Below are 13,391 nucleotides of genomic sequence, written 5' to 3'. Positions count from 1 at the left end.
TCAAGTATAGGGAGTTCAGAATTAAACGGATCTCACACAAACCTGGCTGGTCGGTGGTGCTGCCTGAAGGCGAGGATTATACTCTGACGTTTGTTAATGCTGAACATTTGACTAACATCAGCTTCAACGGGCAGTTCTACTCTTTCTCGGTAAGTATATCACAGGCTTTTGGGGGGATGAGGATAGGATTGGGTTGCTTGGTGTTTAACACCGTGTTCAGCAATATTCCAGCTACATGGTGCCTGTCTGTAAATAATCGAGTTTGGACCAGACAATCCCGTGATCAGCAAACAAGCATGTACGGCAACAATATATATCTTTGTCTCCTGGGGTTTATGAAAAACGTGCTTGAAACATACATCGTTGATAAACGTGGTCCCCTTCCTTTCCCCATCATTACCTGGGTAAGATCCGAGAAAATAGGCTAACTAACCGGATCGAGTGGTCAGGCTCGCTGTCGTGGCTGACGCTTGTTTTCGTATACCAGTTGCGTAGATCGATGCTCATGATGTCAATCACTGGATTTAGTGGTCTAGACACCAGCATGCACGGACTACTCAACCGTCGATAGCGCCTTCACCTGGAATAGTGTTGCGTTTAAACAACAAAAAATAGATAATATAAAAAGTCCATATTTTTGACGCACGACGGTAAACAGCTCTTCTGATGTTGAACATGTCTTAATGCAACCTCTCCTTCTCTTCAGTCCGGGCAGTACATCACCATGTCCCAACAGGCTGAAAAGCCCGACCGCTTCAAGGTCGACGGGGTCACCATCAACGAGACTGTTGGGGGATTCAACACAGCTTCTGACGTCACCGGAAGCTGGGCATATGATGAAGGAAACGGAAGGATCCAGTACCTCGGTGAGTGAAACTGGCCAACTGAATTACCTCTAAGCTTGTAGTCGACACTGAATACGTCATGGCATTGTGGTTTGATAACGTTATACTCCTTGTTTTCGACAGCTATCGTCATTGTGGCATTGTGTATGAGTTAATTCTTTAGTTCAAACAGGCAATAGTTTAGCCATATAATTGATGATTGGTTAATTACAACCGATCAATCATCGAAAATAATCGGTTAACGTCATTTATGAAATGTGTTAATGCACAAAAAAAATAAGGAATTTTTTGTAGTTTTTTCGGCTTTTTTTGGCAAAATTTCACATTTTTAAAGGATGACTAGTATGGAAGAACAAAATTTCTTAGAGTCTTTAAGATAAATTCAATCATGACTTGGAACGAGCTTGTAGTGCTTATGAAATGTAACAGACAAAACCAACCTAGTGAAAAATACTGTAAATGAAAACAAGTGTTCTAGAATTGTTTGTGTTCGATTATGAGAAAACATGATCGATTGCTTGGTCGTTTAGTCACTGCGACCAATCTTCGATTATTTCAATTAATCGGACCACCACTAGTATATACAGGAATACATTTAGGCTATAAAATCTGTCGACAATGGGGAGTGAACAACTAGAGTATGACAGATTTTGACCCAAAAGGATACCATTACACAGAAGATACAATATGAAAACAGACTAAAGATCGCCAGCAGTGGAAGGTAGATCACCATACTAGGTCCAGGGGTGTTACAGACTAACGGGATCGGGTGGTCAGGCTCCCAATTGCGTAGATCGATGCTCATGCTGTATATAGTGGATTGTCTGGTCCAGACTCGATTATTTACAGACTGCCGCCATATAGCTGGAATATTGCTGAGTGCGGCGTAAAACTAAACTCACTCACTCACTCACTCCCAGAGATGTTACAGTGGCATATCGTAGCGTATAAAACAAAACCCCTCAGTTGAATATTATGTAGCCTTAATTATATCATTAGAAAGACATTGTGTACTATGTGATTTACTAGAGAGGTGGATCGCCGCGAATAGCTGCAGTGTTGCTGATGCGGTCTTAAGCAATATTCACTCACTAAAGAGATGAAGATGTTTGTAACAGATGTGAGATATAATACATGATCTGCCATACTCTGTAAAAAGCGTAATAATTTAAAGAAGTAGAACGAGTATCTGCTGGGCCTCGTAATTACCTACAGACACTTATTTAACACCAGATTCTTCACGTCTGTATGACGGCCATAATGGGTTCCGAGAGACTCATGAGGTCAAACTGGATCGAATGAAACAGTGATTGCAGATCATTCCAAGGAGGCATTGATTCTCAGACGTTTGATAACAGAATGCAGTGATGTAGTCACGGTATTGCAGTCTGCGGCAAAAAACAATATCCACCCAGGACGTAACAATTGTGTGGATTTTTTTTTCAGTTTCCGGCAACAGCGGGTCAAGGAAGAAGCGTGGCGCCATCTCATATTCCTCTGACAGGACCTTCGAAATGCAATCGTTCCGCTGTTACTATAGAAACTGCGAGCCTCCCCCAGCGCCAGAAACCGTGCTGTCGCGCCCCGGTCATATCACGCCGTGGTCCCTCAATTCTTCCTGGGAGTTCCGAACCGGCGGCAAACCCGTCGACAACGACAACGTCACAATACACAGAGGTGTGTTAGTTGGTTGCTTGTTTTGTCGAATAACGTCGCCCACAGCAATATGGACGAATTAACCACGCCAGCGATCTGTACACCCGCTAGTCGCCTCTTTGTCCAGCATACGCTGAAGAAACCAGTGAAAATCTGGGTTAGAATTGGTTTTAAGCAAGCCGTTCTTGTAAGAGGCAACTAGCAGGCTCGGGTGGTCAGGCTTGCTGCCATCGTAACCCAATTGCGTAGATCACTATTCACGATGTCGATTAAGTGATAGCTGTAAACCTCCAGGTGATTCGGATATGAGCACCATGTCGTCCGCAAACAGTAGTATAAAAAGGTTAATATAGTCAAGAAGCAATCCCCCGTCAATATTTTCCTGTAGTGCTACTTCAATATCTTCAAGATACCGAGGTAAAGAGTTTTGAAAAGCAGCTGTTTAGGGTGATTCCCCTGTACTTACTTTCATCTTAAAGTTCAAAACAAGCGAAGAAGATGAATTACTGGATTGTCTGATCCAGAATCAATACTTACAAATCGTAGTCATATAGCTAGAAAACTGCTTAGTGCAGCGTTAAACAGAGAAGACATAAAGATATAAGTATCAACCAACCGGGAAAAGGTGCTTTGTAAAGCTTGTAACCTCTTCACAAATTTTTTTCACTTGACATGCTTGATGGTCTCAGAATCTCCTGCCGTGTACGTCATCTAGATCTAGATTGAAAACACATGGTTCATGTAAGATAGTAAATTGTCTCTGAAGTAACCTTTGTGGAATCGGTACATTCCTTACTGGACACCCCATAATGAAACTAGCTGAATCAGCACAACAGCGTGAGACGTCATCTGTTTCGGAACAGTTTCTGTGGAGCCACGGCGCTGTTTGTCACCTGAAATATATGCGATTAGATTAGATTTTTCATGCGTAATAAAATCAGACACCTCACATTTAACATCGCAAAATCAGTAATGCAACTAAACTTATGTCCAAAAGAAAGTTGACACAGGTGTTTTAGGATTTTTGTTTTCTAAAAAAATGTAAAAATATTTTAAAAAGTGTTTTGGTTGTGATTACAAATCACAAACATTTGTGCGAAAAATCTGGTGTGTAATTTGTTTTGTGCTTCAGCTTAGCTCCTGGTTCTATAATGTCAATGTGGGTTTTTTTTCAATTAGATTACTGGATCCTGGCCGACGAAGAGTTTCCTCTGATTGACACGCTGATCATTCACGGAGGTCTGGAGTTTGAGAACAATGCCTCGCAGATATTCAATCTCCGGGCCAAGTATATCATCATTTATGGCCGGTTGGTTATAGGGTGGGCACATGATCCCTTCCCGGGGTTGCCAACATAATTCTGTCTGGGTCACACTCAAGCCCTGTCTTCCCTGTTAATGACGGCCCCACGCTCGGGTCAAAGGTCATAGGTGAGTGCCTCGTTATACCACGCCGTATTCATAAGGTTAGTGAGTGAGTGGTTTGACTCCGATGTGAACAGTATTTTAGGTATTTTGTGGCAGTGTAATGTGAAGTGAACGACCGACTTGAAACAGGGCTGAGATTTCTACCGCTTTGTTGACGCCAACGAACATGATACTGACGATCTTAGCGCGATCACGATTATAGTTTCCTGTCCCGCCCAAGGGACGTAACTGAGAACCGGGAAGCGATGAAGATAGCTATAGGGTGCAAGAGATATACCGGCTGATGCAACTGCTTGCAAGTGAACACGACTACTTGATAAGGAATTACCTGTTACTGCTACTACTACTACTACTGCTACTACTACTACTACTACTACTACTACTACTCCTGCTGCTGCTGCTGCTGTTACTTTCACCGTGGCTGTGCAGTAGTAGTATGAGCATACGTCAAGGCGCTGTCCGTACAGGTTATACACCATTTATATTGGTACCGTAGTAATATTTGTCTATTTCATTACAACACGTACATTTCATAAATACACAACTCGTGTTCTATAATTTGAAACATTGTTTTAATATTAATCGCTGTTTACAACGTGACGTCACATTACAAAGACGTCATAGTACTTCGTTCCGGTATAATGAACGATGTATCTCCATGTCGCTGTCCTTTCGAAAGGTTGAGTGAGTGAGTTTAGTTTTACGCCGCTCTCAGCAATATCCCAGCAATATCCCAGCAATATCGCGACGGGGACGATAGGTTTGAGGATGAGTAGTAATACAGGTAATCGCGATTATGCATCTACTCAGAAAAATATTTCGATATTATTATTGTTATATTATGCTTCCTTTTGGGGGCTATGGGGTAGCCTAGTGGCTATAGCTTTTGTTCGTCACTCCGGCTCGATTCCCCACAGGGGTCCAATGTGTAAAGCCCATTTCTTGTATTCGCCGCCGTGAATTTGCTTATTAAAGCGGCGTGAAACTAAACTCACTCACTCGTCTGTTTTAAATCTGTTGTGTTGTTTTTATCACCAGACGCATCCTTTATACATGTATATCCCTTTCACTATTCCAATAGCTGTGTATGGCGGGCTGGATATGCATGGCCTTGACCCCGGCGTCACGTGGACAAGTCTTGGAGTCACGGCCGCAGCGGGAAGTAACTCTATCACGCTTTCCGAACCGGTCTCGTGGGCGGTGGATTCTGAGATAGTCATCACACCGACTTCCTACAGTGCATGGGAGACAGAGACCTTCAAGATTACCGCCGTGTCAGCAAACAACCTCACCCTCACGCTGAACGGAAGCTTGGCTCACTCACATATAGGTACAAACTTCAAATGTTGCGTTCCCGTCATGACCCGGGTTAGAATTGATCTTCAGTAACCCATGCATGTCGTAAGAGGCGAGTAACGGTATCGGGTGGTCAGGCTCGCTGACTTGTTTGACACATGTCATCGTTTCCCAGTTGCGTAGATCGATGCTCATGCTGTTGATCACCGGATTGTCTGGCCCAGACTCGATCATTTACGGACCGCCGCCACATTACTGAAATATTTTTGAGTGTTAAACAACAAACAAAACAGATGTTTTAACTCCATAGAGGTTGTTACATCACGTTCATTTGTTTTGTCCAACGTATAAGTTGGAGTTCCCGTGCTAAATAAATATACATTTACATTCAATGGTGGGTCAAATGAAATGACTACAAGATGGCGCTAGATTTGTTACGAGTATCGTGTGTTTTTGATCTAAGATGGACACTGCCTTCAACAGCGTAACGGTTTTATAGAGTTTGAGGTGCATATTACCGTTAACTTCCGCTGTTACTTAGTTCTCAAGAACCTATTAAGGACGACCATTCTGTTGCAATACGTGTTAGCTGGTAATCACACCGGATCCTGGCTCCCTGGACAGCTGTTCATGCGATCAAACACTACTCGCTCCTATGGGGAAACCGGCGAGGAACAGGTCCCCGGAAACTCAGTCTGTCAGAGTCAGTCTCGAGTGGCTGCTGAAACAAGTTCCAATTGGCGTAAAAGAAAACCAAAAGTGATAAAAAAACGGATCACTGTAAATCCGTGATGACACCAGGTGCTCGCTATAAGATAAGCACGACCTGCTCTATCGGTAGCTTCCATTCATACAACTTGCACGAACGTAAGTGTAAGTAGCTCACACTACACCTACCAATCGAGTTTGGACCAGACAATCCAGTGATCACTATCAACCAACGGTTGTCGTAAAAGACGAATATATAGGAGTGATCAGGTTCCGTGAGTTTGCTTGCTGGTTCTCGCACAAACGTGGACCGATGCTGATAATTTCAGTAGGATTTGTGTCTTGTGCATTCGTTGACCTCTTGAAACTGTTACGACACTGCTAATTTCCAACACGTGTTTCACTTCCAGCCGTCAGTGAGACAGTTTCCAACGGTCACAGTTACAATCTTGCTGCCAAGGTCGGCCTGCTGACCCGCAATATCAGGATCATAGGCGAGGATTACTCGCAGCTGTTCAGTCAGTCGTTCGGTACCCGGTTATTGGTCGCTCGGACGGCAGATTCCACGATGTCATACAGCGGTAAGTACTGATTACCATGACAACAGGTCTTCTAGATCGTAAGCAACAGTTCAGTTTGCACTGACTGCGCAACTCGAACTGTCGTCCTTCGTCGCGCGTTTACGACATTTGCATTCTCTGGCCATTAGAACTGAAGGAATCACGATTCAAAGACTTCAATGTCAAACTGTAAAAGAAGTGTTTAAAAAAAATACTTAATTCTTTCCCATTTTACGACAAGCATTGTTTATGTCAAATATGAATGTTTCTGTGATGATACTTCGTGTTTTGTTAACTGCATGGTGCCATTGTGTAATTCTTAAACACGCGCAGTCAGCCCAGAGTGTATGTATTAAGTATCAACTGAATATCGAGCTAAACGGCCGCCTCCGTGGTGTAGTGGTTAGAGCGTCAGTATAATCTGTCTGAGTGGGGTATTCATGCTTCACTGCGGCATGGTATCTCAGTGGGCTAGCACTATAAAACCCAGCTTAAGTCTGGGCTAGTACAAGCAGCCGCACATACACATACACACGCATGCACGTCGTCATATGAGCGAAATATTCTCAAGCACGACGTAAAACCCAATTTCACCTCACCACCACCTAAAATGTTGCTTAGTTATTTAGTTATTGCAGGTTTAGCTAGAGGTGAGGTGAGGTAAAATGAGGTTTAACGACGCATTTACAAATATTTCACTCATATGACGACGTGCGTGTGTATGTGTATGTGTGGCTGCTTGTACTAGCCCAGACTGAAGCTGGTTTTATAGTGCTAGCCCACTGAGATACCATGCCGCAATGAAGCATGAATACCCCACTCAGACACATTATACTGACTCCGAGCCGACCAGTCCTTGTTGTACCCATTAATGCCGAACGCCAGGCAGGGACCAACAAGTACCATATTTTAACGTCCTTTGGTATGTCGTGGCCGGGGATCGAGCCCGCGACCTGCCGCTCTCCGGGCGGACACTCTAACCACTACACCACGGAGGCGGTCCTAACATTTTAGTGCAACGACTCGCGTTCATATTACGCAAATAGAAATATAATCAAATGTAAACACTGTTTACCCTACAAAATATGCGTTGATATTAATCATTACAACTGGTGATTCAGGTAAGAAGCCGTCCCAAGCAAACTGATCTGGTCGTAAAAAGCGAATTACCGATTCGGGTAGATTGTGAAGAGGTTTAAAGTGATTAAGCATGATTTTCGTCGTTTTTAGCAACATTCCAGCAATATCACGGCGGGAGAAAACAGAAATGGGCTTCACACATTGCACCCATGTGGGGAATCGAACCCGGGCCTTTGGCGCGAGGAGTGAACGCTTTAAGCACGAGGCTACGACATGGTCCCATATCAATGATAGGGATATTTTAAGCAATATCGTACTGAAGCCTCTAGTGAGTGAGTGAGTGGTGTAGTGTTGTGGTGAAAGCGTTTGTTAGTCACGCCCAAGTCCCGGGTTCGATTCTCTTAATTTTTAATTTCTCCCGAATAAGCCTCACTCACTCACTCACTCACTCATTCTGGCTGGTCAGGCTCGCTGCTTTGGTTGATTGTCTGTTCCAGACTTGATTATTTCAAAACCGCCGTCATATATCTGGAATATTGCTGAAATTGCTGTTATTGCGTTAAGCGACACACAAACAAACAATCTAAAAGTATCCTAAACGTATAATCATGATCCTCATCATGATCCATGATCCCTACTTCTTCCCTTGCCCAGGATTTGCAAAGATTCAGAACGTGGAGTTTTTCCACACGGGTCAAGAGGGTACACGACGTCATACGACCCTCGCTTCTCCGTCGCATTCGTGGACGTCAGTAACGCCGGTGACCGCTCCTCCTACGTCCGTCGCAACGCCTTCCACAACGGCTTCTCCCGAGCTATCGGCGCATTTGGCATCAGCAACCTTGTGATAGAGGACAACATCGTGCATCACACCGTGGGACCAGGTATGTATATGTATATTGTAACAATAGTTGCCAAGCTTTCAAAATAGTGCGTAGCCAAAGTTGTCTCCCTTTGTAATGTCAGGTTCCGCTGGACATTCCGAATCGAGCTTATTATTAGCTAATACCAAGACCCTCTCTCTGACCCACAGAACAATGTGATGTTGTCGGGAAAGGTGTGGGCTAGGAATGTAATGGCTGTCGGGAAAGGTGCAAAGATGGGCGAAAGAAGGGCAGGGTTGTAGGTGTGTGGCTGGATTGGGGAGGTTGAAAGAAGGGCAGGGTTGTAGGTGTGTGATGAGAGAATAGGGAGGGGAGGTTGAAAGAAGGGCAGGGTTGTAGGTGTGTGATGAGATTAATTTGATACCTTTCCCTTAATGTATGTTAGCTCTTCATCCATGGTGGATTATACCTAGAGGTGTTAAAGAGCACATCCCACCACCTGCGGTCAGACACTTGTGTTCAGACACCTCACTTGTCAATACCTAGAGGTGTTGAGTGTTGAGGGTGCACATCACAACACCTGTGTTCAGACTTGTCTACCTAGAGATATTCTCCTCACTTGCACACACACACACACACACACTCTCTCCCTCCCTCATTCTCCCTCCCTCTTCCTCTCTCTCTCGCTCCTCTTCTTCTCTCTCCTCTCCTGTCTCTCTCTCTCACTCTCTCTCTCTCTGCCACTCTTCTCACACTCACACACACACACCCCTCTCTCTCTCTCGTATCTTGATTATTTCATTTTTAGCCATGCTAAAATAACCATAATTTGTTCTACTCGCCATCCCGATGAAATATTGCCATTTTAACTTTTAATGTCCAATCATTAAACTCATCGTTGTGAAAAGTCATTTTAGGCATTAATGTTTGCTTTAAATATCTATTGATGTGTTCTTTCAGGCATTGTCACGAATTCTGAAAACAGTACACTGATCAGAAACCTTGTGGTTCTGTCCATTTGGCCCGGTGCCTACCAGGACAGGCAGGAACCTTTCAACATAGAATATGAAGGTGGCATCGAGGCTATCACCGCAACTAATCTCGTCCTGAGAAACAACGTAGTCTCCGGAAGTGAGAGAATGGGATTCCACACACCTGGCGAAGGATGCACCGGAAGTTCTCTATGGAGTGGAAACGAGGCTCACTCAAACCTCATGGGTGTTGGGATGTTCCCGGCAGATAAAGGCGTTAGTGAAACATGCGTCCGATATGCCAACTTCCTGGCGTGGAAGAACGTAGACTTTGGTTTTTATTACCAAAACGCAGGGAGCTTCATCGGCGAGGGGCTCGTGTCGGTGGAAAATGGAGTTGGTGTGTTCCCCTTTGTTATCGGACCGAGCGCCGTCGGTCATCAGACTTCTGATAAATACGTCACTGTTAAAGAGTCCTTTTTTGTTGGCAAGACGTCAGCATTCGACTGCACCAATGACGTCATGGACAGTACTGACGTCAACATCCAACTGAGCGGTAGCGGCAGAAGCTGGGGCAATGGCACACATGGCAAGGTCGGCGTCTCGTGGCCAAATTTCAGTGAGGGTCCGAACAACGCCCCTGAGAAGCCGTTTGCTGGGATTATGGCTTATCAGGCGATCAGTGGAATCATGCATCTCAACAGTAAGTGGACTTTTTTCTCACCACTATAACTAACCTACCGGTCAACTAAACCAAAGACTGACCAATCGCTATCGATCAGTTAAGTCAATGATTGACCAATCAGGGCCTTTATTTTCGAAATGTTCGTAGCCCTAAGAATTCTTAACTTTGATCGCAGCCAATGTGTTAAGAATGGTCTTATTAAGTTCGTAGGGCTACGAACGTTTCGAGAATAACTAGCCAGGAGGCCAGAAGTTATAGTCGATGCAGATGTCGAAGAGGAACGATGTTTATGGATAGACAGATCTGTATCACTTGCTTGACGGCTGTGTTTGCATCTACACCGAAACGCCGCATCTATTGCAGTAAAGAAGTTGTCTATCCATAAAAATTGGTTCCTCTTCTTCATCATACCAGATTCTATATGGCACTTAAAGAAGTGATACAGAAGAATCAGAATGTAAAATATGAATACTTTAAGCTGAACTGTCAGGAAAATATATTTTTTAGTTACGGTTTGTATTTGCACATGGTTTGCATTTATCTGGTTAGTACAGTTACTTACCAATTGAAGATTGTTAGAATTATTGAGAAATTTAAAACAAAATGCCGGAATGTTTGAATTCTTAAATTGCAGTGAGATAATGAGTTTAAAGCGTGTAGATATAAAAAGAAGCGTATATGTTGGTTCATCTATACTATTCCTCTCGGGTTGTCTTCATGTGTCAGAAACATGTGATAGTTGGGTGGGATCCTGGCTAGCTATTCCCGAAACGTTCGTAGCCCTCCGAACTTCTTAAGCCCATTCTTAACACATTGGCTACGATCAAAATTACGAATTCTTAGGGCCCAGGTGTATCAGCAGTGTTCATGGCTTTCAACAGAGTGGTAAAGTCATAAGAAATATATCTATCACTTTTGACTTTATTACAAGCTGACACGGGCGGTGGGGTCGCCTGATGGTTAAAGCATTCGCTCGTCACGCCTGAGATCCCGGGTTCGTTTCCCTACATGGGTACAATGTGTGAAGCCCATTTCTGGTGTCCCCCGCCGTGATATTGCTGGAATATTGCTAAAAGCGGCGCAAAACCAAACTCACTCACTCTTTGTCCCGTATTCGTGAATGTTTAAAAGGGGCGTCACGAGTATTATGTCAAAATGAACAGGCATTGTATGAACTACCAAAAAATTGAATTCGAATAGATTCAGAACGAATCGGTCATCTGCCCCTAACGTACCTGTCCATACGTTCACGTAATGTTGAAACGTGTCCTCAATACGTATCACCATCAGACCTCGAAGGTTCGTGACGCCTATTGTGCTCTGTTCAGATGAAATGATTCCGTTACGTGAGATTAATCTGTTTTTCGCGTTCTGTGTGTTCTTAACGTATTGTCTGTACATAACAGATGTGACGTTCGCCAATTTCGGCACGTCATGCACGTCCAGCAACGACTACGCTATCACCACCAACCCCAAAAACGATGACTGCATTCACCCCATCGAGTCCCAGTCTCTAAGCTTCCTCAACGTACAGTCTGGCAGGGAGCTCTTTATCCACATACCTAAAGTCGGGTGAGTTAGTTACCTTATGCTCTTCTGCACTAGCTACATACCCTGCACATGCACTGTAGCCGTGAAGATCCGGGTTAGAATTGATCTTCAGTAACCCATGCTTGTCGTAAGAGGCGACTAACGGGATCGGGTGGTCAGGCTCGCTGACTTGGTTGACACGTCATCAAATCCTAAATGTGTAGATCGATGCTCATGCTGTTGATCACTGGATTGTCTGGTCCAGACTCGATTATTAACAGACCGCCGCCATAAAGTTGGAATATTGCTGAGTGCGGCGTAAAACTAAACTCACTCACTCACCCAAAGAGTACTGTTTTTCTACGTACTTCTCATTGATACTTACATATGTTCCTTTACAGTAAAATCAACTCTGCTGACTGCGTTGATATGGACTGTGATGGCCTTAAGAAGGCCTTCATTAAGGATATGGACGGATCCCTCCTCGGGACGCCGGGGGCAGCAATACCGCTGTCGGAGTTCGAGTGGAATGGCGACTCTAGGAGAGGGCTGGGAGACTACCGGGTGCCCAAAGTCATGCAGACGGCCTTGGATGGAACCAGGATACCTCTGGACTCTTTGGCTCCGAATAAAGGTAACATCATACACTGCCTGTATATCGTTCTAGAAGGAAATTGTTCCGAATGCCTGAAGGGACGGTGGGGTAGCCTAGTGGTTAAAGCGTTCGCTCGTTACGCCGAAGACCCATGTTCGATTCCCCACGTGGGTACAATGCGTGAAGCCCATTTCTGGTGTGTGTCGTTTTGACAAATGTGAAAGGCGAATGAAGCGATGATCGTTCAGAATTATATAATCATTCATGGCGCTCACGCTGTCAACCACTGGTTTACCGCAATGGGGCAATAGAATAGTCTAGAGGTTACAGCGTTCGCCTCCCCCGCTGGTACAACATGTGAAGGCCATTTCTCTTGTCCCCCACCGTGAAATGCTGCATTATTGCTCGTCTGTCACACAGACCCTGAAACAAACATATCAGAGAAAGCCCATGCAAGTCTAGAATATGAAGATTTCCAGTTTCAGGTCTGAATGTGAAGAAAGTCAAAGGGCTCTTCTTCATTATATATATTTTTTTTATTATGAACTTTTTTTCGATAAAATATGTTCATTTCAGAGACTAGTTGTCTAAATGTCAAAACCATTCTCAATCAACCCACAAAGCCAGATACGTCCTGCCTTCTGTATCTAATTCCCAACATCCCTACACTGTCCATTGTTCCAGGCGTGTACAGGAACACCAACTGCGTCTACCACGACGACTGGCGAGCCTACGAGTGTCACGACCTGGACTATGAGATGCTGGTCATTGAAAGCATGGACCCAGACACTGAAACCCGAAGACTGTCTCCGGTCGCCATTTTGGGCGAGGGTTACCTTGACCTCATGAACGGCCCCCAGGACCACGGCTGGTGCAGCGGCTACACGTGCAGGAAGAGACTGTCCACCTTCCAGGCCATTGTCGCAACCAGTAAGAAGTAGTTTTATCTATCAGAATAGGGCCTGTAAGTCTCGCGAGACGTCACTTCGGGAATTAAGCTGGTTCCCGGTTGCGCGCGCCGACTTGCGATATGTGAGACGGGGCCCAGCTTACTTCCGGTACCAAATTTCCTGTGACAATCGTGTATTCAAGAACCAGTTCTGGTTCCAAATTGCGCGACCGCCAAATATGACTTTGCTTGACAAGTGTGCGTTGTTTGTCACAGGAAGTACTGAAAAAAGGTCTCGCGAGGTGCCGTGACCTACTTACGGGCC

The 13,391-nt window shown here is 44.6% G+C and overlaps 1 protein-coding gene across 1 annotated transcript in view; it reads left to right on the top strand.

Annotated features, from left to right (window-relative positions):
- Positions 1–13,391, top strand: part of LOC124253639 (fibrocystin-L-like) — a 71,579-nt gene that overhangs the window by 49,987 nt on the left and 8,201 nt on the right. Inside the window, 13 exon segments of the mRNA XM_046687450.1 lie at positions 1–149; positions 707–866; positions 2,292–2,522; positions 3,681–3,845; positions 3,848–3,931; positions 5,010–5,258; positions 6,343–6,513; positions 8,227–8,268; positions 8,271–8,456; positions 9,357–10,070; positions 11,459–11,624; positions 11,984–12,216; positions 12,862–13,107. Of these exon segments, the coding sequence (XP_046543406.1) occupies positions 1–149; positions 707–866; positions 2,292–2,522; positions 3,681–3,845; positions 3,848–3,931; positions 5,010–5,258; positions 6,343–6,513; positions 8,227–8,268; positions 8,271–8,456; positions 9,357–10,070; positions 11,459–11,624; positions 11,984–12,216; positions 12,862–13,107 (2,796 nt within the window).

This window comes from Haliotis rubra, unplaced genomic scaffold (genome assembly GCF_003918875.1).
Source record: "Haliotis rubra isolate DU_JTF1 unplaced genomic scaffold, ASM391887v1 Scf1143, whole genome shotgun sequence".
NCBI classification, from domain to species: Eukaryota; Metazoa; Mollusca; class Gastropoda; order Lepetellida; family Haliotidae; genus Haliotis; species Haliotis rubra.
This window is presented reverse-complemented; position numbering and strand designations above follow the sequence as displayed.